A 24016-nucleotide genomic window follows, 5' to 3' on the forward strand; every position below is an offset into this window, starting at 1 on the left:
CCATAAAAAAAAAACCCCCCCCCCCCCCCCCGAAACTTGACCACTTAACTTGGTTTAGCACTTTAATTTTACGGGCATTTATGTACCCCTATTCTAGTCTAGTCTGAAGTGAAATTAATACCCCTTCTTCCCAAAACAACTTCGGATTAATATTCATGAGTGTTATACACGCGCCTGACAGATGCATAAAACCATTTTTAAATTATTTTTTATTTTTTGTCATTTATTTATTATTAGTTTTTAAGTTTTCCTTTCTTCTTCCTTCTTTCCTTACTTTATCACCCCCATTTCCATGGCTATAAGCTACACATTTCACGGCATAGTTTTTTTGCAGTTATCAAATTCACAACACATACACCACTCAAATTCGATCACCCCCATTTCCATGGCTATAAGCTACACATTTCACGGCATAGTTTTTTTCCAGTTATCAAATTCACAACACATACACCACTCAAATTCGACAGGTTTCTCAACAAGATAGTTTATACTTTATAGATAAGATGGACAATTCTATCGAGAAAAACCAAAGTCGCTGGAATTTGATTTCCCATGAAGGTGAGATGGTTCAAGTCTCTATTTTTGAATCTGGAATTTTGATTTATAAGGGGTAAGATCTAAGGAAGGTGATTTAATTAGCATTTTAAAAAGGAAATATATACATGTTCCACTTTATTGGAGAAAAATAGCATCTGCGAACATCTTTTCTGGCCAACCAAACCCACATCTATTTAAGAAACAAATTTGATATTTCTTTATTATGTATAACATTAATCCAATTTATTACAAAGAAAAAGAGTATGGTGTAGATGAGGGAAAAGATAATTAGTGAGGGAGATGGTCGTTGTGAAGTAAGAAGCTGAGAAAGAGAAAAGGGAGAAGACCAAAAGAGAGAAAGGAAAAAGAAAACCTAAAATGAAAAATAAAATATCATCTAATAAGAGGATGACATATGTACAATTTGGACCAATTCTAATGTTATTTTTTCCCTTTTCACACACTTTTCAAAAACTGATAAAAAAAAATCTTTGCCATACACATTAAGGGGACATTAATTTCACTTCATACTAAAATAGAGGGAACATAAACGCCTGTAAAGTTGAAGTGTTAAACTAAGTTAGGTAGACAAGTTTTTGTGGAAGGGGGATTTAATGTTTTTCCTAATAACTTTTTACTTATTTTTCTAGGAAAAGATTAGGTACTACAATTTTTCATTTTATGTGCTAAGGCATTAAAAGCTAGCAAAGAACAAAAATCACTCAACTTTCACTTTATTGCACCAAAGTTGCTATAAGTATTTTTTGTACAGAAAAAGTTGATCAAATTTACCTAAATATCACCAGTCACAAAACAATATTTTGTACTTTGGGTACGTTCACAGAAAATTATTAGGAGGAAACAAAGGAGACATGGTGATAGTGAGCAACCTGACATAATATTATCTTTATGATATTGGTGATAGTGAACAACTGGACATAATATTATCTTTATGATATTAAGACAAAGTAGAGTGACTTTCTGTTACAAAAAAAAATGATTTTCCAATCATAGATGGACAAAGTTGAGTGACTTTTTCATTTCGAAAAAATGTCCACTAACTTCTGCGCAATAAAATAAATATTGAGTGACCATCTAAGAAATTACCCCAATAAGAGGTAGTTATTGTCGCTATCTTATTGCATAAGTAACATGCAAAGTAGCAACTTAAATGTGCATATAACAATTGACAAGACAATGGAAGTAATTGATACCAATAACATCCAAAGCACCACCAGATGCTGCATTCAGAGCAAACCCTCCAGTATAGCAACACATGTCAAGAACTCTACGACCCTCTGAAATGGTAGATAAGAAGCAACGGTTTTCACGTTGATCAGCATAAAACCCTGTCTTTTGGCCATCCAAGGATATCAAATATGACATCTGATTCTCCATTACCTCAACCAGAAAAAAGAGTAAACCTGTTAACAAATCTTTCAGCAGCATAGATTGACACTTAACAGAAAAGTTCATACAACTGAAAAGGATATCAACATTGCATACCACGACTTAAATCTTAAGCATATGGAGCTCTTAATTCTCAAACTCCCTTTTTCCAATGCAAGGCATAGCTCACATATTAAATGCAGATTATACAAGAAGTTATAGAATCAGTCACCAAACTATTTCAGAAGTTGTGATTTGGTCCTCAGTATTCAAAATTTGTGCAACCATAAGCGTAGTTTGTAGGAAGATACTTCAAATGCACTCTAACACTTCAATGTAGTGACAATCGCCCAATTTACCCAGTGAAACGTCCTTTCCCCGCTAGAGCTATCTCACATAAAATCTCTCCAGAGGTTTTTTCAGCTTTCCACTAACACTTGATGGGGCATGTAACAAAGACATGAAATATGTGGGAATGCTCGACAACCAGTGTTGTCAAAGGCGCGCTTTAAGCGCGCATAAGCCCTGAGGCTCAAAACGTGTTGAGCGCTTCACCTCACTTTATGTGCGCTTCAGTGTCGTCATCAAGGTTCTAAGGCATACTTTCCTTGCCAATGAGCCTCTGTGGAAGAGTTGACACTAAACAATTGATTTCACTTTTTTTTAAGAAAAGGTACTTGTGTATTCACAAAGTACTCATCATCAAGGATAATGAGGACAGTCACTTACAACCCAGAGGGCACTATTCCAGCAAAAAAACCAAAAACTAGACTAAGTGGCTTTACAATTTCCCTATGAAATCAACAAAAAGTTCTATATCCCCCACTCTATCCTGTTTACACCAAAAATAAAGAAGACTGAGACAATTCATCTTGATCTTCTGCATGTTGTTGAATTTGTCTTCGAAACCTCTTGCATTTCTTTCCTTCCATAAGGTCCACCAAATACATGCAGGTATCATTTCCCACCAGTCCTCCTCTGATTCTCTTCTTCCAGTCCCTTTCCAACTGTTAAGCATTCCTCTAGTAGTTTTTGGAATCACCCAGTGCACTCTAAGCAAGCAGAAAAACATGTTCCACAGATTTGCAGCTGTTTTGCAGTGAAGAAACAAATGACTGTTTACTTCTGCATCTGATGTACACATAAAACATCTTGAGCAAATCTGTCTACCTCTTTTTTGTAGTACTTCATGAGTTAGGCAAGCTTTCCTACACACTAACCATACAAAACAAGAGATTTTTAGGGGAATCTTGGGTTTCCACATAAGCTTCCAAGGCCATGTTGTAGACTGAGTATGGGTAACATTTCTGTTCCAGTAGCATGACTTCACAGTGAACATGCCCTTGTTGTGAAGCTTCCATATTGTTCTATCAGCTACATCAGACAATCCAGGGAAGTTGTTTAGTATCAACAGAGGACTTGCAACTCTATCAATTTCCCAGTCATATAAGGCTCTTCTGAATACTAAATTCCAGCCTCGTGGGCTCCACACCTGGGCTATTGTGGCTCTATTTTATTGACAAAGGATGAACAAATCAGGAAATAGAGTTTTTAAACTCAACTCTCCTATCCAAAGTTCCCCCCAAAAATCGATCTTCAAACCATTACCCACCTTTAGTGCTATGTTGCAATGAAACTGAGGCCAGAGTCTTCTGATGGTTTTCCAGACACTACAGCCATAAGTTCCCAGAACTTCTTCAGTATTCCAATGGCTTTGGAGGCCATATTTTTCTGTGATGACTCTTTTCCATAAAGGTGAGTCCTCATTACAGAACCTCCATAGCACCTTTTGTAGTAGGCATGAATTTTGCAAGTTTAGTTTCTTGATTCCTACCCCCCCCCCCCTTGCTTCTGATTGAGAGTTACAACATCCCATTTCAATAGACTATAGCCTTTGTTCTCCTTTTTGCCATTCCACAGAAAAGTTCTTCTAAGCTGATTAATTTTCTTCACAACACTTTTGGGGATGGGAAATAAACTCATCATGTAGGAGGGAATGGAATCCAACACTGATTTAACAAGTGTTAGTCTGCCTCCTAAAGACAAATATTGGCTTTTCCATCTTGCCAATCTTTTGTCACACCTCTCCAAAACTTCACTCCAAACCTCCAGTTCTTTGTTCTTAGCGCCCAGGGGAAGGCCAAGATATTTTGTAGGAAGAGTAGCTACTTGGCAGCCAAGGTTAGCAGCAAGTAGTTCCATGTTGTCTACTTTGTTGACTGGGTAGAGGAAGCTCTTTTGCCAATTAACATGTAGACCCGATATGCCTTCAAAAATGGTGAGAATTGCCCTGATGTGTCGGATTTGAGATATGTCAGCTTCACACAAGATGAGGGAGTCATCTGCATATAGCAAGTGGGTAGTCCTCATTACATTATCTCTAATGCCTTGAGTCCGAGCTTGGAAACCCCTCAGCCAACCATTTGTCTTTGCCCTCCTGATCATGTGGTTCAGCCCCTCCATGGCTAAGATAAACAAAAAGGGTGAGATGGGTCCCCTTGCCTCAATCCCCTTTGGGACTGGAAAAAACCTTCAGTGTTGCCATTAATGATTAGAGAAAATTTCACACTAGATATACAAAACCTTATCCAGTTGATCCATTTCCTCCCAAATCCCATATCTTCCAGTACTTTCAATAAAAAATTCCAATTGACATGATTGTAGGCTTTCTCAATGTCAAGCTTACAAAGGATCCCTGGAATCTTTTGTTTCACCCTAGAATCCACCAATTCATTTGCTAAGAGTGAGGCATCCATAATTTGTCTACCCTTCAGGAATGCCATCTGATGCTCGTCTACCAGCTTCCCCATAACAGACTTCAACCTTTCGGTGATGAGTTTGGAGATTATCTTGTAGACACCTCCAATCAAAACTAATTGGTCTAAAATCTTTTAGCTCTTCTGCAGCAGCCTTATTAGGTATTAATGATATGAATGTGGCATTAAAGGATTTTTCAAACATCTCCTTATGATGGAAATTTTGAATAGTCCCCATCAGGTCATCCTTTATAGTCCCAGCAAACTTTGAAGAAGCTCATTGTGAAACCATCAGGGCCAGGAGTTTTATCACCATCACATTGTTTGATGATATTTAACACCTCAGCTTCTGAGAAAGGTCTCTGTAGCCACTCTTGTTCTTCTGGTAAGATGGTTGGACAACCTAACATGTCAAATGTTGGTCTCCATTTTTCAGATTCTGAGTAGAGCTTTTTGTAGAGCTCTATCATAGCAACCTTGATGTCTCCAGGTTCCACAATTTCCACACCTCTCACCATCAATCTATCAATGGTATTATACCGTCTGTGAGCGTTAGCCATTCTCTGGAAAAACTTAGTGTTGTTATCACCTTGCTTTAGCCACAAGACTCTGGATTTTTGTCTCCATTTGGACTCCTCATTCTTGGCCAACTCCTCCAGTTCTACTACAAGTGTTGTTCTCACCAGCATCTCCTCTTCGGATAGTTCTCTACTTTCCTGCAACAAATCAAGTTCAGTCAATTCTTCAAGCAAACTATTTTTCTTGGTGGTCATCTCCCCAAAAGTAGCTCTGCTCCAGTCTTTAAGTTTCTGTTTCAGCATCCTTAGTTTGCTACTAAGCCTGTAATCCGGGCAACCTTCTACTATGAATTCATCCCACCACTTTTGTACCATTTCAATAAAACCCTCCACCTTTAGCCACCAGTTTTCAAACTTAAAGCTTGACCTCTTTTGCCCCCAATTCCCACTTTCCAGTAAGACTGGACTATGATCTGACATTACCTTGGGCAATTTTTTTTGCCTGATGTTGTCGAAGGTCTCCTCCCATTCCATGGAGAAGAGGAATCTGTCTAGTCTAGCTGCACTAGGATGATTTGGACCCCTACACCATGTGTATTTCCCTCCAATCATGTGGGGGTCATGAAGCTCCATATCTTTTATCCATTGAGCAAAGTCAGTCATCACATTTGTAATTCTATTACACCCTCTTCTTTCTCCCATGGTTCTGTTGGTGTTGAAATCACCACAAGCCACCCAGTGTCCCCCACATAGCACCCTGATTGCTGATATTTCTTCCCAGCACAACAATTTTTCCTCTCTGGTATGAGGAGCATACACTCCAGTGAGGTACCAAGTGAAAGAAGTTTGGGTTGATATAAATTCGTACGTGATGGAATGATATCCTATTTCAATCTGATTTCCGGTCCATATCCTGCTATCCCACATGAACAAAATACCCCCCTTGCTACCTTATGCTTCCATGAATCCACATCGCATCCATCTACATGCCCATAACTGTTTAGCTATATCTTCTACGTTCTTACTCAGCTTTGTTTCCTGAAGACAATACACATTTGCTTTCCATTTTTGAAGCAAACTCTTCACCAGGACTTTGCTGCTAGGTTTATTGAGTCCCCTTACATTCAAAGTGACTAAGTTAACTCTCATTGGTAAGTTAAGCTTAGATTTCTCCCTATGATCCTGCCACCTCTTACTTCTTCATTCAAACAGGACTTTAAATTCCTTAATTCATTCTTCCCAATGCCTCTGCTTTTTGAAGTTGAGTTTGTCTTTGCTTGACCCTTTTAATCCAAAACAGATTTCCTCTCATCAATTGTCATAAGGAGCTCTAAAGTTTCTTTTTCAAAACCTTCGAAAGCAACCCTGTAAGTGTTACTTAGTTCCAATATGTGGGAATTGACCCAATTAGAAGCGTTTGATTCAGCTTCTTCTTGGGTGAAAGGGGTTTGGATATTCACTGGTTCTGCATCATGGATTTGCTGGATTTGAAGGTCTCCTTCTGATCTTTGCATGTTGTGGGCCCCTGTACCTTCCTCTTCTCTTTCTGTTTGAATTTCATTATAGCCTTCTTTCCTCCCGTCGGCTTCATCCTCTGGACACAAGTTTATTTTTTCCCCGTCATTCACCTCCACCGACAAGTTTGGTGTGCTGCGTGTCTCGGACATGGGTTCCCATCCTTCGAAGGCTTTAAGGAACTTAGAAGCTAATTCCTTGAGTTCATTTAAACCTTCAGTCGTGCTTACATGCTCCTCACGTGACACCACAATCTTTTGGTTGGGTTCTTTTGGAATAGGGTTTGGGCTTTTTAAAGTTGAAAGCATTGGGCATTTACCTTTACCCGCAGGAGGCAGGCCCAAGTTCAGATTTGAATTTTCTGAAAATTCACGTGTGTTTGTAGTGACAGCACGTGGTTTAGAACTGCCACCTGCAGGGTTTTCTCCATTACCCATCGTGTAAAGACTCGAAGGCTGATAATTTTGACCTTTGTCTTCTTCAACACTGATTCTTGCACTAACAAAGGTTGCCTCCTTAGGTATTTTAGACCCATCACCTCGGACTCTGATTCTTGCCCATTTGAGGTGGTTACGAAGTTTTGTCTCCTCCTCCATCTCGACCCAGCCCCCAATGGAGTCTCCAATGACCTTGAATATTTTTTCCGACTAGAGATGGAGAGGAAGTCCCACAATCCTGGTCCAGATTGATTTGCGTCTGTCTTTTCCTTCTATTGTTCCTACCATCGGGTTCCACCATACTAGCCGGAGCATGGACTCATTCCATGTCCAATCTCCTGCTATTACCTGCTCCGCCGTGGTTCGACTTGCAAATTCGAACAAAAAACTTCTGTCTCCCATCTCATAAATGTTTAACCCATGTGTTATCTTCCAAATCCTGTTCAACCATCTCCTAACATCAGATAGTGTGGGAAATTGGTTAGTCGTATTATCAAATTTCCCCACCAGACTTCTCTTTAGGACTTCACCAAAGGTGTTAGATTTGTCATCAATGTAGATAGGGCCCCCCTTCATTAAGGATGCCACCACATTAACTTCAGCTTCTTTATTGCTGGCCCATTTACTGCTTCTGAGCGCCTCTGCATATGGAATGTTGTTATCAACCAATCTGTGCAAATTTCTGTTTTCTTCAACCTTCCTTACAGCAATGAATCTTCCCACTATATCTGCAATAGCCCACAGCCTGAGTTGAACATTAGCTCCGGGATAATAATGACAGACCTCTTCTTCCTCTCACATTGATCAAGCTGATGTACCTACCGAATTTGTTGTAATTTCTGGCACAAAAAACCTCTGCCCTATCCTCTGATTTCCTCCATCTCTTAACCACGTTCCCTTTTGTTTTCGAAGCTTCCCGCAAAACTTGAGAGATCCGGATCATAGATTGTCTACTGAAAGAAGTTTTGCTGTCCCCTTGAGTCGTTTGATGTCAAAAGATTTAAAACCTAACGTGAAATAAATACAATCTTCCATTGATGAAGAAGGTTTGTGAAAAAGAAAAAAAGTGAAAAGAAGAGAGTTTCCGGCGATCGGAAGGATCACCAGAGGTTGGGTCAGGGTGGATCCCCTCCTAGGAAGTAGGAGAGAGAAAAAACTCAGTAACTGTGCCTGGGAGCATTTTGACAATCAAGAGCTAGTACTAAGTCGCTAGTACTAAGAGGAGAGAGTTTCCGGTGATCGGAAGGATCACCAGAGGTTGGCTCAGGGTGGATCCCCTCCTAGGAAGTAGGAGAGAGAAAAAACTCGGTAACTGTGCCTGGGAGCATTTTGACAATTGATTTTTCACTTTGTCATAAAAAAAATCAATTTCTTTGTTCATATATTTGTCATTCATGTTTATAATTATTAGTCTTCAACTAAACATATATATTTGTATTTTTTCTCCCTTTGCGCCTTTTTTCATTAAAGCCCACACTTATTTGCATTTTGCGCTTAAAGCCCCAACAGACCTTAGAGCTTTTTTCACCTTTGATAACACTGTCGACAACATACTCTTAATTAACACTTCCTTCCCCCAATAGATAAATATCTCTTTTGTCAGCCTGCATGTCTCTTTTCAACCCTTTCTACCATCGGTTTCCAAGCTGCCAAATCCTTATTAGCGGCACCTAGAGGTAAACCAAGATAAGTTGTAGGAAGAACCCCCAATCTTGCAATTCAACACTTCTGCTAAGACCCAATATTTTCCACCTCACCAATTGGATGATCTCACATTTTCTTAGATTGATTTTTAAACAGACACCACCTGGAACCAGATCAACAATTGCCTCGAGAACTCCAACTGAGCTCTATCCGCATCACAAAACACTAAAGTATCATCGCCAAATAGGAGATGTGACACCCTCACATTACATTGTCTGCAAATCGATGCAGAAAATCCTCTCAATTAACCTCCTACCACTCCAACTGAGCTCTATCCGCATCACAAAACACTAAAGTATCATCGCCAAATAGGAGATGTGACACCCTCACATTACATTGTCTGCAAATCGATGCAGAAAATCCTCTCAATTAACCTCCTACCACAGTTTTATCCATCATCTTGCTCAAAGCCTCCACCACTAATATGAACAACATAGGGGACAAAGGGCCTCCTTGTCACACTCCTCTTGAACTACCCAAGAAACCACACAACTTTCCGTTCACAAGGACCGAAATCCTAACAGTTGAAATGCAATATTTGATCTACTTTCTCCATCTTGCACCGAAACCCATCTTCAACATAATGAAATCCAGAAATTCATAATTAACATGATCATAGGCTTTCCCATCTTGCACCAATTCTTTTAAGTGCCTTCATGTATAAGCTATCAACAAAGTCAAATCTTATTTTAAGGGCATCATGTTTAGCGTGAGAGGAGAAAGGAAAAGTAAACATTAGAAGAAAGAGAAAGAGACAAAAACAATTTTTTCTTCTTATCTAAGTTGCTCTAGAACTAATTTTGAGTTCATGTATTTTTTGTTGCTTTCTTTAATTTTTTCACCTAATAACTGAAAGCCCTTTTTATGAATTTAAGATTTTCTTTTAGGAATTTTAGATAGAAATTTAAGAGGAGAAGTGTCAACATTAGGCGCCTACTTTCTTGTGTTTTTGGAATCTTTATCCTTTGTCCTTATTCTGGTTGTGGATTACCGAGTGACATGAATCAAATGCATTTAACTAAATTATTGTTAATTACTTGATGAAATTTTCCTTGCCCAAGATAAAAGAGTTCGCAAATGATGTTTCAATAAAACGCTATTCTTTACTTGACATTTTAATGAATCGTCATAAAATGTTTCTCCATCATATTATACTTTAGATGCAAATTTAATTTTTTTCATCTTATTTGATTTTCCTCTTATTATGAAGTGTCTTGGTCCTTAACTAAATTTGTGTTGGGTTTTATACATGGTTTTCTAATTCAAATGACATATACTGATTTAAATTGGCTTTTTCATATTTAAGCTAAAATGTTTCTCATCAAATTCATTCCATCAAATAATTTTATACATGATGTGATGGTATTAGTATTCAATATTTTTTTATTCTTTCTTCATGACCACGCAAAGTGTGGCAAGTACACTTCTGATGCCTCCTTAATAAACAACAGAGGACACGCTCCGAAAGCCATAGGACGGATTGCACATTGCACTTTGCAAATCCTAGCATCTAAAGTTTATATGCTAACAGGACTTCATGTCCGATAATATCATACTGCTTATCTTAGCTTTCCTATTACCTCTATGAGAGCAAACAAATATTTGAATTGGTTTTAGACTTTGTAAGAAATCTGAAAGGCACATATATCCATATGAATATAGATCTCACCTTAACCCTAGTGTGAGGTATGATTAGATCTGGTTTTTTCAAATCAGAAAGATCTAAGCCTTCTTCCTTCAAGATTTCAGCAGTTGGCCTCCAGCTTATCCTTTTGATAATATTTAATCTACTCAAGCAATCCATTATCTGGTGCTGGTACATCTGCACCCAAGCAGCTGATGAAGCTATTACAGCTAAATCTCCAAAGATATCAACAATAAGGCCTGATAGTCTGTCATCCGGTAATATTTGTAACAAGTAAATATCAAATTTCTTGCAATTGAAGTAAATGAATGACATGCAAGAAGTAAATGAATGACATTTTCGAGCACGTGGGATAATTGAAATTATCATTGAAAACAATTCGAGGCATTAACAACCTCCATATAAACTTGACATATGTATTTCTAACACATGTTTTTTTCCCCTAAAGACATCAATCATGCTTTGGCTCTACAAATTTTGCTTCAATATGAATAACTAACTTTCCTAATTTTTTATTATTTTTTTTATGACAAGGGAAACCCGCAGCCGCTACCCTTTGGGTGAGCACAGGGTAAAACCCCCACTCCTATGCAATAGCTCACAAACCAATAGGAGAGGTAACCCGCACTAGGCGTGTCCGGTGCGACGAGCTCGACCCAGAAGGCAAACCCCTTGCTTTCTCGGGCAAGGGGCTTCAAACTTGAGACCTCCAACATGATAACTAACTTTCCTAATTTTAACTCCTATAACTAACTTTCCTAATTTTCAAGGGTTGACTAATTCTTTCCAAGTAAGAAATAGCTATCACAATCATTTATTAGTTTTCCGTCTAGCACTGGCAGCTAGCAGTCCTCCCTCTCCTTCTCCACCATTTCCCTATTGCCTTATGTTGTTTACTGCGTTTCACTTCTCGCATTATTTTCTTGATGTATTGCCCCCTTTGTTGATTATGCACTATTTTTCTTATTGGATGTTATGCTTTATATAATTCTCTTCCTTTACTTGGCTTTGTTACACTTGAGCTGAGGGTCTTCCGGAAACAGCCTCTCTACCTCCACGAGGTAGTGGTAAGGTCTGCGTACACTTTACCCTCCCCAGACCCCACCTAGTGGGATTTCACTGGGTATGTTGTTGTTGTTGTTGTTGTTTTGTTTGGAATTGTCCCTGTTTTTATATAGAATAGTTACATCAACCAAGTACCATAGTCCCTAATCAGTAATCGTTGAAAAGCATTACGGCTAAGGTTGATATTCCAACAGAGCCAGAAACACTAATAAACAAGGTCATGATTTAAGACATTCAGCTGTTAAGCATGTGAGTACTCCTTCTAAGTCCTTTGTGCAATTATCCAAAAAATTCATCTACGTAGACATAATGAAATGATCTTTAGTAACAATATAAGGTCAATAAATAAGAAGTGACACAATTCGGGAGGGTGATGATTATACCTATCTCCTTCGCTATTAACAAGACGATATGCATTTGTATGAGCAGAAGGAAGCCCTAGATTTTGACGCAACATAGCAGCTGCTGCAATTCTTGTTTCCAGTAGCTTATCTGGATTAAGCGCAGAAGAAGGGTCTCTGCACCATTTTAGACCAATGAAGGTGGTGAATATGCATATAATATACTAGCTAGAGGTTGCAACGAAAAAAGGGTCAGATAGTACTGTGCAGTTTCCTCTTCTAGCTGCATGAGCCGGACACGGAACATAGAAGTAGAATTGTAAAAACCCCAGCCAATAGGTTTCTCTGAGCCATCAGCAACAAGGACAATATCGCCAGTGGTGGGTGGTGGTCTACCAATTACTCTATCAACAGCACCACTGTAAACCATTGGGCTTCCATCCTTAAATAGTTGTGTCTTTCCCTTTTTAAGCACTACTTTTGCAACACCTGCAGAACCAATTTAATCAGATTAGATGCAATTGTATCCTAGTAATTCCTTTGGTTTTTAAGTACTTCCGTTCAGACCTGCAGGGTGATTAGAGGCAATTTCCTGAAGGGTAGGGGTTGACGGTGATGACGCAACAGATAGAGACCTGAGCATGAGGCGGCCAGTGAGAAGCATAATAGCCGTAGCACAGTCGACGACCCGACTGCAATTGATAGGGCTCCATCGTCCTTTATCCTGAATTCAAACGGCCCAATTGACCTCTTGCTTGGTCTTGGATATGAGAAAAAACTCAAAATAATCTCTTGTTTTTTGGATTAAGATTTAGGTCATTTTTTAATGTTCACATATAGCACTAATAATTTCTTTATGTTTGTAATATTAGTGTATTTGTTGTCCTCCTTCAAATTTTTGCCTATCTTTTAACATGGTGAAATGGTCTTATGGAGTTCTGTACTTGAACGAGTTTATATTGTAGATCATTTTACTTAACCATTTATCAATTAAACTCTTAAAATTCAATAAAATACAATTTATTAAACTCCTCGACCATTGACCAAGACACCAAGTTTATGTGACATCAACATGGATAAGTTGGCAAAAGTGTGTGAATTCACGCACATGAAGGCGAGTGACTATCCTATTTAAGGTTTAAAAATATTGAAAGAATAAAATAATAGAACTTTAAAAAAAAATCAATTAAAAACTCCTTCTTCACCCACTCTACCTCCATTTTCAATCATCTCCATCTCATCTCTATTCCTGCTCGACCCCTTTTTCTTTCTTCTCCATGCTTTTGTCATCTTCTTTAACGAATTTTGACATTGACACATCCTTGAAGGAGGAAATGAAAATGATAAGGGTGTGCAGTAGAGATGAAGACGAGTAAGAGAGAGTAAAGGTGGTCGCGGCAGGCGGCAAGAGCCACAACGGTGATGACAATGGTGGCTTTAGATTTTGGTTGTTTGTGGGAATGAGGAGATGATGTACGGAGTTTCAAACTTTATTTTAAAGTAAATTTTAAAAAATATTATTTTATCTTTTTTATCAAATAATTTTGGATAATAATTTTTAAAAATAGTTAATAATAAGTATGACATGTCATTAATTTAGGTGACATGGATTTAACATGTCATTCATTTGAGGGCGAGTGAACTATACACATGATAAGAGGGGTTTAAAAATCTTCGTTTGATTAAGTCAAGGGTTTAGTTGATAAATGGTTAAGTAAAAGAGCCCATAATACAAACACATACAAGTTAAGGGTCTCCTAGACCATTTCGCCTTTTAACATTGATTTAAGGAAAAAGAACGAATATACCCTGAATTATCGTAAATGATATACATATACCTTCTTTATATACAAATTTTACTTTTCTTGCAAAATCATATGCCAAGGTGTTCTTAGTTTAACTGCAATAATATTCCTACTGAATAGAACAGGGTGTTTTCTCACCTTCGCTACATGGAGTTATTATTTCTATTAAATACATAGAAAGACGATTGAATATGTCATACATAAAATTGTGGACAAAATCAACATTAAAAAAATAGGCAAAAATTTGGGGGAGGACCACAAAGATTTTTAAAATGTTGATTGAACTTTGAACTCTTCATTAAAAAACTTTACAATAGATAAAATTGTTATTTACTATTTATTTTTTTCAAATAATTGTCATTTAATTATTATCATGATATTTAAGACTTTGAAATTAATTAAAATTATAGCTATTAAATTTTTACTTATTATTTATAATAGGTAAGAACTCCTAAGTCCTAATATTTAGTACTTTGAACTTAACTAAATTTTGCATTTTACATCGTTCCTTATTGAAACTAAATTAAAAGTCGTAATATTAAAGACTTTAAAATCAATAATTTATATTATTTAAAGCTTATTTAACTTATGATAAACAAAATAAAAGAATTAAAAAATATTTTAAAAGAGGTTCACATTTTTTTAAAATAACTTTTGAACCTTTTAATATGAAATTCTTATATAACATTTATTTTAATATCAATTATTTTCTTTAAAATATATTTTTACTTTTCTTATAAAAAATTGTATACTAAACTAATTTATTTTAAAAACCCAATTTAAACACTCGAAGAGTACTTTGTATAGGTTGGTGATCACGAAGCTAGTTTATTTTGTGGCTTATTATATGACTAGGTAAATTATCCGTGCTTTGCACAGGATTGAACTATTTTATTAAGCTTACATATGATCATTCGGTAACATTCGTATTTTCGATACTTACACTATATTATCAAGAACATAATAACTAAATTCAAATGAAAAAAAATCGGCTCCTTTCTTATGAACCTCCATCATTCTCTTTTTACTATAGTATGTCGTATCATGTATGTTAAAAAATGACTACTAAAATTGTTAGTATCATAAATGTTTTTCCTCAATATCTCAGAATAGTCATTACTATTGCTTAAGTTTCATATCACCGGCCCCAACTTATTTGAAATTGAATCATATTTATTGTTATGATTATAGTATGCAGTTACAAAGAATTAATGCAATTATAACCAAGCAGTAGGTGACATCTGAATGGAATTGTTAACAACTGGATATTCTAAACCAAAATTTTGACACATAACATATTAAAATCTTATAGCATAATTTTGTGAGCATTTGAACTCATAAATATCCACAAATAATAATATAGACGACCTTACTTTTCTAACAATCAAGAAGAAAAAGGGATGTTGCTCAACATATATTTCAAAAAGATAGTTTGTCAAGCCGTATCCAAGTTTACATTTGACAAATTAAATTGAAAGAAGCTAAAAGAAAGAGTTATTACTTCATTATAAAAGAACAAAAAACTTAATCAAAAGAAAGAGTTATCACTACAACAAAAATTATCTTTAACGGTAATTAATAGCTTAATTGTCGCTAAATATGAATTTTCAAAGGCAATTGGTACTCTATATATGTCTCTAAAGTATATAGCAACATTGAATGTAATGACAATTAATTAATGTCGGTATAGGCTCTAGCACTCTTCATTAATGTGCATATTTATTGCCGATAGAAAATATTTTTGTTATAGTATATTTTGGACATTTGTTAGTTTCAAGAAATATTGATCTTTTATTATGCCCAAAAAGAAGAGACGAAGAAATATGACAAATTAGTTAACTTGCGATAAAAGTAGTGGACTAATTGTCTCTATACTAATATTCTAGGAAGAATGCAATGACGTAAAAAATGTTTGTACCTAAGAAAAAACAATCAAAATAATATACTAACTCTGGCAAGCAAGAGAGCGATCTGTTTGATTCTTTTAACAAACTTCATCATTGATTCCGTATTAGTTATCACATATTTGTTATTGTGTATTGTCAAATATAGCACAACCCACAAGCAATTTTCCCAAAAAGTATATGAAGAAACCTTTAGAAAGGAACAAAAGAGAAGATAAATTTTCAATCATCCTCACAGAAATTTTTAACAGAGTTAAAAAAAAGTCACCAAAATAACAAAAAGAAATTGCAATATACATGAATTACTATGACTTACAGTAAAAGATTAAGTTTCATGAAATATGAGGAAGAAAACTTTGAGGAATGAAACACACTTCATAAGAAGTTTGAACAGAAAATGTCAAAAAATACTCCTGTACTATTCAAAAAGATATAAAAATACCCCTCATCCACCTATTGGTTAAAAATACCACTCAGTTAACCTTTTTGGTTCAATATTACCCTTTAAACTAACAACCTTATATTTTTTAATTATTATATTTAATAATTATTATGTGGCGTCTTTCTATTAGATAAAGTTAAATTCCAACCCACCAAATTTTCTCCTACCCACCCGACCCATATTGACATTCCTTGACCCAAACTCAATTAAAAGATCCATCACAAATAAATACACACCTTTATTTTTCATAATTTCCATTATTCCCTACCATTTCAAAATATTTCCAAAATTCCTTATTTTTACCTAATTCTCAAATCAACTGGATACATAAATATAACTGTCATAACCCACGTTTCCCTTCCTTTTTTCACTCCTTTAATCTCTCCCTAATTTTTCTCCACAAAATCTTATCAGTTACAATTTTCATATCAATTAGATTTTCTATAGAATTCTCTCTCTAGTCAATCAAATTCAAACTACTCAATAGATAAGATTCCATGATCGTCTTGTTCAATTTTATTTTTTTCTTCTTTTATTTACTGATGTATACGGAAAATTTAAAAAATGCAAAACAAAGTAAACAAAAAAGAGCCAGAAATTACCTCTTTCTCTAAGTTGTAAGACATGGCTAAGAGTATCCAAGTATCCCTATATCAATGATTCTCCCCATGTAAGTATCCCTGCATATTCGCCTCCACATAGTGCAAAAATTTCTGTGCAGATTTCATATCTCTATTGGCATTTCGTGGCCTCTGCAATATGTAATCCCATATATCTTCTGGCAGTTCAATCAATGGCGGCAGAATTTTCTTACGATTTTTTATATTTGATATGGTCTATGGTGTTTGGGTCGAAATAAGCCGATACATTATTTTTATCATGTGGTACGGTATATGATTTGTTGGGGGAAAAAATGATACGCTATTTGATACATTATTGTCGATACATTATCATGTTGTTTTGTAGCTTGCTTTAAATCTTCTGAAATTATACATAAAATCCTAATTTTGATTATTATTTTTTCAATATATTGCAATTAATGTATCAAATTATAAAGTAGAAATTATTTTGATGGGATGTAATTTGCATAACAGTGTATGATATTATAAAATAGTTTAAACATGATACTTTAATAACATATAATGAATATATGACATTTCATTTAGTATCAGATACAAAATCATCAAGTGGTATTGAGTATCAGTTACTATTGTTATCATTATTTATCAACTAAACAATAAGATATTTTGTAGTTACTATAACGTATCATGTAATTAACATTTTTGGTTACATTTTAGTTCAAATTTAATTCATTTTTATAATGTATCTGTGGAATTTTTGTAGTGATTACGGAATGTTTGTAGTTGCCTTTGCTGAATTCTTTAGCGATGAAGTCAACATCCCATCTAATGGTTTCCGAGCTGACAATCTTCGCATAAGATATGCAACACTTTTATGAGGTATTGTCTCGACAAGGCCAAGGTGGGATATGTTAACGATAAAGATGATCCACCAAAGCCGAAGAGTTATTTCACTCCACCACAACATGATGACTTGGTTCATGTAGATTAGTAATTATGTATCAATTCACATAAAACTTTTAATGTTTTATTGTCTTTAAGATAGATTAACTAATGTTTTGGAGGGTCTATTATTTTTGAAGATACATTTTCTCAAGTTTTACTATATTTTTGTAAAAGAAAAAAGATAGTTTATTTTGAATGTAATTTTCAATATTTTTAGTATCGTGTTACATTTTGTCTATTATAAGTATTTTACACATCATAACACTTGATACTATATCATTATCTGATACAAAATATCAAAAAATAAGTATCTGATTCATATATCATGATCTGATACAAAAATATCAAACAATCTGAAATCGTGTTAAAGTTAGAGATACATTACATTATATATCCTTCCTAGTGTATCATTTGTAAAAGATGTTGTTTCCCGATTTTTGCAGTTTCAAGAACCAAATAGAATTCTAACTTCTTTCAAAAAGTATAATGTAGGTAGTTGTCGTGCCTCAACAAGCTAACTATTGATATATTCTGCGATGTTAGAAGTCATCATGCTCCCTTTGTTCACTATTGCAATTGTACAAGATACATTAAAAGTTTGCTACTGTTTCATGTATCATTCCAAAAAAAACAATGCAAGATACATTATTACAACTAATCTCAACTGACCATATTGTCCTCAACATTTTACATGTTTCAGATACAAAACAACTACATGATATATTTCATACCAATGTACCATAATTACACACGCATCATCAATGATATATTAAAAAAACGAAGAAGTATTTCACATGTTTCTGATATTCTAGAATTACCACACAATGATACACAGATCTAAAAATCTAACACATATGATGCAACTTCTTTTTTTTGAGCAAACATGGAGTAGAAGATTAATTACTTCAAAATGTGTCAAGACTAACAATATGGACAATATTATAGTCAGAATGCTATCAAAAAAAGTACTGAGCAAAGGAAAAATTTATCTTGACCAAGTCATTCTTTAAAAACCTAGTTTAAAATATATCATAACTTAAAAGCACCTCTAGCAAGTATCAACCCAAGACCATCATATCCTTCTCTTTAACCCTAAAAGAGCATCCTTCAGTAAGATTTGCGCGGCCACCAGTTGGCTGGCATAACACTTGCTGGCAATTGGGGCATGTAACCACAGTTTGCGAGTGGCTGAAAATTGTTGTTATTTGGAAGCAACCTTGATATTTGACATCCAGAAAAGTAGAATTAGGTGATTGGACCAAACACATAAGCTTGTGCTTTTGCTTTTCTAGCTCAGCAGGAGGGTGAAGCAAGTCAGTGACATTTGAAATCTTTGGAATACCCATGTTGTCTTGAAACTTTTGTACGATAACAGATGTTGTAAGTTGCTCCAAGAAAAAAAAAACCTAAGCTTTGTTCCTTCTTTTTTATGATGCAACCTATTTATGTATAAAGTAGTAACTAACGTTGTATCATGAATAATATCATGACTTATATATCAAAAAATCTAAAATACTAATTCACAATACAAAACAACTAATCCAATACCTTTTTTTACCAGATCTTTGTACCTCTGAAATTGAAGTTGTGCTTTACTTTATATTTCACTATTACAAAGATGAGTGCCGCTTTATTTAGCGAGTATCTTTTTCTCAACTTCGACACGTACAATTCTACCAGATGTAGCATTAAAATAATGTATCTCTCCAACCATCTTGTCTGTTGTTTCAATGGCGGATTTGAGATTTACAAAAGAAATTATTTGTCCAACAACTATTCCATCACTATTACATCGTTCATAGCTCATATCGCTCACCCAAAATTCTGAAAACTAGGAAAGCAATCGAACAGACAAGGCTCTGTAAGAGAAGAGCTAACTGGAGTACGCTTGGAACGACGAACGAGGAGTATGAGAAGAGAGTTTCGAAGGTCAGCGATTGTGGTTGCAGTCTGGTTAACTGCTTCCACAAACACCCAGCCTGCTGATAGGTATTATGTAATAGAAGAATCAGGATCTATGAGATATAGATATGAAACTGGATATGCTCGAACCGGATCGCATCTCGATTTGCACATGGATACACGTTTGCTGAGCAGACCCCCATGGAAACTTCGCTGACTTTATCATCAACCTTCATGAAGTTGGAATCGCTAGTAATCGCGGATCAGCATGCCGCGGTGAATATGTACCCAGGCCCTGTACACACCGCCCGTCACACCCTGGGAATTCGTTTCGCCCGAAGCATCGGACCAATGATCACCTATGACTTCTGTGGCACACTAGTGCCACAAAGGCCTTTGGTTCCCGTGAAGGTTTTGATAGTAACAAAAAGGGGGGGACGTGCTATATCTGAAACGTACGAAAATGCATCATGGATCGTCTATTTTGGATCTATTATGATTTAGGATAGATGGAGGAGAAGAAAATTTGAATTTTGAATTCTCTAAATCTATTAGGGATTGGAATAGATTGATATCAATCTCTTTTGCGTGATTTGTGGACTGATAATTAATTTTACATTTAGATTCCTTTTTAAGCGCAACAATCAAGTTATTTAATGTATCAGACGCTATGTATCCGATTGAATATAATGTATTCGGATGCTACAATTTTGAAGGGATTTTTGTAAAATAGAAAATAGCAGGGATAGAATGTAATTTAGGTTTTACACTATGGGATTTATGTAAGTTACACATAAAAAAGATATCTCTGCAAAAATGTCTGGCATGCTTCTTCAATGTTAGTTTTGCAAATCCAAAGATATATGGTCCGATCAAGGATGTAATATCAGAAGAAAATCCCCCTTTATATTAAGAATTTACAGTAACTGATTACATTGAGAAGTTTGTTATTGTCTTTACAATAATGAGTAGTGGATTAGCCAAAAACATATTTGTTAAGTATTACTGTTTATATCTTCAAATTAAATAGATAGGATCTATACCAAGAACAGACCCTTATGTATGTTTAAAATAAATCTAATGTAGTATCATATGGTCAGATCGAAATGGATTATGATTCATCGGCTGAGAGGAAGGCTATTGATGATACCAAAGCTGGTGTTAAGGGACTAGTTGACTCTGAAATAGTCGAGATTTCAAGAATTTACTTTAGGCCATCTCATGAACTTGCAGAGGAGTTGAATATGTGTAAGTCGTCAACTATACAGGATATCACCACTTGTTAGATTCCATTTAATTGTCTAATAGGATATTAGGTTTAGAAGGAGAAGAGACGATATTTTTTGTATTTGTGATGGATCTTTTAATTGGATTTGGGTGAATGTAAATATGGGTCAGGTAGAAGAAAATTTGGTGAGTTAGAATTTAACTTTATCCAATAGAAAGACGCCACGTAATAATTATTAAATATAATAATTAAAAAATATAAGGCTGTTAGTTTAAAGGGTAATATTGAACCAAAAAGGTTGACTGAGGGGTATTTTTAACCCAATAGGTGAATGAGGGGTATTTTTAAACCTTTTCGAATAGTACAGGGGTATTTTTGGCCCTTTTAATAATGTATTTAAATTCGACTCCCCAATAGCGAAAAAAACCTACAAATAATAGTGGCAAAAATAAAAGTTTTGTTTAGTAAAGAACCAAATGTAATGAATTCAACCATTTCAGCAGTGTTATGAGTTTTGGACTGAGAGGTGCAAGAGTAGTAATGTTCTGTTGCAATTAAAATCAAATTTGTTTGTCTATATGAAGAAACATGTAGAAAGGGACAAAAGAGAAGATCAATTTTCAATCATTCTTGCTGAAATTTTTAACATAGTTTAAAAAAGGGAAAAAGGACGATTTTGCCCCCAAACTTTGATAAATGGTACGTCTATGCCCTCCGTTATACTTTGCGTCCACATAAGCCCCTACCGTCCAATTATCGGTACACACATGCCCCTCTCACTAACGGACCCTCATTCTGTACACGTGTCTTACTCCTAATCAACTACCTGTTTCGGATCGGTGGTACCGATAATTGGACGGCAAAGGCTTATGTGGATGCAAAGTATAACAGAGGGCATAAACGTACCATTTATCAAAGTTCAGGGGTAAATTCATCCTTTTTCCCTTTAAAAAAAGTCACCAAAATAGCAAAAAGAAATTGTCATAGTTACATGAATCACTATGACTTATAGTAAATATTAAGCTTCATGAAATAAGAGGAAGAAAACTTTGAGGAATGAAACAAACTTCATAAGAAGTTTAATTCATGTATTTGAATTCGACTACCCTATAGCGGAAAAACCTACAAATAATAGTGGCAGGAAATCCCTCTATTTATATACAATATAGGGTAGTGTGAACAAATGCTTATTGTGCCTTATCGAAAAGGTCACAACTCTTTGGAATACAACCCTTCAGAAATGTCACAACCTTTCATAAAAGTCACAACTCTTCATAAAAGTCACAACTCTTCGTAAAAATCACAACTTTTCATAAAAGTTACAACTATTCATAAAAGTTACAACTTTTCTAAAATTCACAATTTTTCGTAAAAGTCACAACTATTCATGAAAGGAAGACTAGTTTAGGAAATAAATAAATTCAAAGGGAATTCTTATTTGTGGTGGCGCCACGTAGGAAGACCTAGGATTCTCTTATATATATATATATATATGATATATGATTTTCCAAAACAGAGAAAAAGATGTGCTTAAAAAAAAGAAAGAACAATGTTGAGTTATCCATTAAATCAAAAGTATTGTCTTTACAAAACTACTAAAAATATGAATGAGCTTATAAAACAAAATTTATAAGTTAAAAGAATTTTGACTTATGAATTATTTTTTTGACTTATAAACAAATGCTTAAATATACATTATAAAAATATTTAAAAATTATTTTGACTTAAAACCACTTATGTAATTTTACTAGGTATATTATTGTTGTGTAGCGAAGTCACCTTCATTCTCGATTTCTATTGCGACAGAGGGTGGTATCATAATAGAGTCAAAATCACGATTAGAGTCAGTCTAGATAAAAGGAAGAATCCAATAAAAAAACTTTCTAGAAATATTAATGACCAATCCTCACATGTAAATTGTTAAAGATCCAATAAATTCAAGATTGATTCCTTCATATGTGTCGATTGGGCAATTAAAGACAGATTTGTCCTTGAATACATCAAAGTAAATAGTAGTAGATAAGAAATATTATTAGCATAGATAATTTCAGCATTACTTTATCCCCTATTTAATTAATGTATATTTTACACAAACTCCATAATTTTAACGTTTAAGAGCTAATTACATCATATTCCTACTTTTTTTTAAATTACAAAAATCTCTTAAAATTTAAGGATTTCGGATACATCACTCAATGTCTCAATACATTATGTCTTATTTTGGATACATCATTCAACATCTCGATACATCGCGTCCCGATTTCGGATACATCACTCAACTTTTGATACTTCTTAAAATTTAAGGATTTCGGATACATCACTCAATGTCTCAATACATTATGTCTTATTTTGGATACATCATTCAACATCTCGATACATCGCGTCCCGATTTCGGATACATCACTCAACTTTTGATACTTCTTAAAATTTAAGGATTTCGGATACATCACTCAACGTCCCAATACATCGTGTCTCGTTTTCGAATACATCACTCAACGTAGTGATATATCACGTCCCAATTTTAGACACATCACTCAACTTTCGATACATCGCATTCTAATACATTACTTTTGTTGATACAAGACACACCATTCCCGATACATGCTCAACGTTCCGATACATTATCTTTGTTGATACAAAATATACATGTCTCAATATATCGCGTCCTGATACATTGCATAAGAATGATGTATCTGCGAATAGAAAAGAATAGTAATTTTTTCAAATGATAGAAAATTTTAGAAAACATGATAAACTAAATTGTGCCCTTCGACAATTTTTTCCTTAATTGTATTGTTACAACTCTATAAATGACTTTTTTCCGTGGTACGTTAGCCAGAGTAAATATTATCAAAAATCATTTAAATTACTACCCCACTATTAATAATAAAAAAGAGTATGAGAAAATAAATAATGTAACGAGAAAGGGAGAGTCCAGAACCTAAATGACGAGAAAAAAAAATTCAACTTTCTAAACAATTAAAAATAGAAGCTTAAAAAACTTAGGGTTGTTTGGATGAATTTATAAAAAATAAATTTATCTTACTTTTGATTTTTAAATTTTTTTGACCGAAAAATAAATGCTTAAAAACACTTTTATAGCTTTTTCAAACACTTTCAAAACTAAAAATTACTTAAAAATAAAAAATACCTAAAAATAAATTAATTCAAAAGACCCTTAATATTGCATTTAAGTGATGTACTATTTTATTTGTAGGAGGAAAAAGGGTATGAGAGAAAAACAAAAAATAAGGTGGTGACAAAAGAGGAAAAAAAACTTGTCTTGTAACCAGTGTAAGATG

General features: G+C 34.8%; 1 protein-coding gene across 2 annotated transcripts in view; it reads right to left on the reverse strand.

Annotated features, from left to right (window-relative positions):
* The window catches only part of LOC102602589 (ribosomal RNA large subunit methyltransferase I), a 19071-nt gene extending 6406 nt beyond the window's left edge, over nucleotides 1-12665 (reverse strand). The window contains exons 1-5 of one of the 2 annotated variants that reach the window (XM_015308120.1): nucleotides 12475-12665; nucleotides 12171-12396; nucleotides 11950-12084; nucleotides 10526-10748; nucleotides 1752-1938 (exon numbers count right to left, since the gene is read on the reverse strand). In XM_015308120.1, the coding sequence (XP_015163606.1) occupies nucleotides 1752-1938; nucleotides 10526-10748; nucleotides 11950-12084; nucleotides 12171-12396; nucleotides 12475-12571 (868 nt within the window). In that variant the 5' untranslated portion in view covers nucleotides 12572-12665. The remainder of the gene's footprint in view (nucleotides 1-1751; nucleotides 1939-10525; nucleotides 10749-11949; nucleotides 12085-12170; nucleotides 12397-12474) is intronic. The other variant, XM_006345956.2, reaches the window with a different exon arrangement.
* Between the last annotated feature and the right edge of the window lie 11351 nt (nucleotides 12666-24016).

The sequence above is a fragment of the Solanum tuberosum genome, unplaced genomic scaffold (assembly GCF_000226075.1).
Source record: "Solanum tuberosum cultivar DM 1-3 516 R44 unplaced genomic scaffold, SolTub_3.0 scf00076, whole genome shotgun sequence".
NCBI classification, from domain to species: domain Eukaryota; kingdom Viridiplantae; phylum Streptophyta; class Magnoliopsida; order Solanales; family Solanaceae; genus Solanum; species Solanum tuberosum.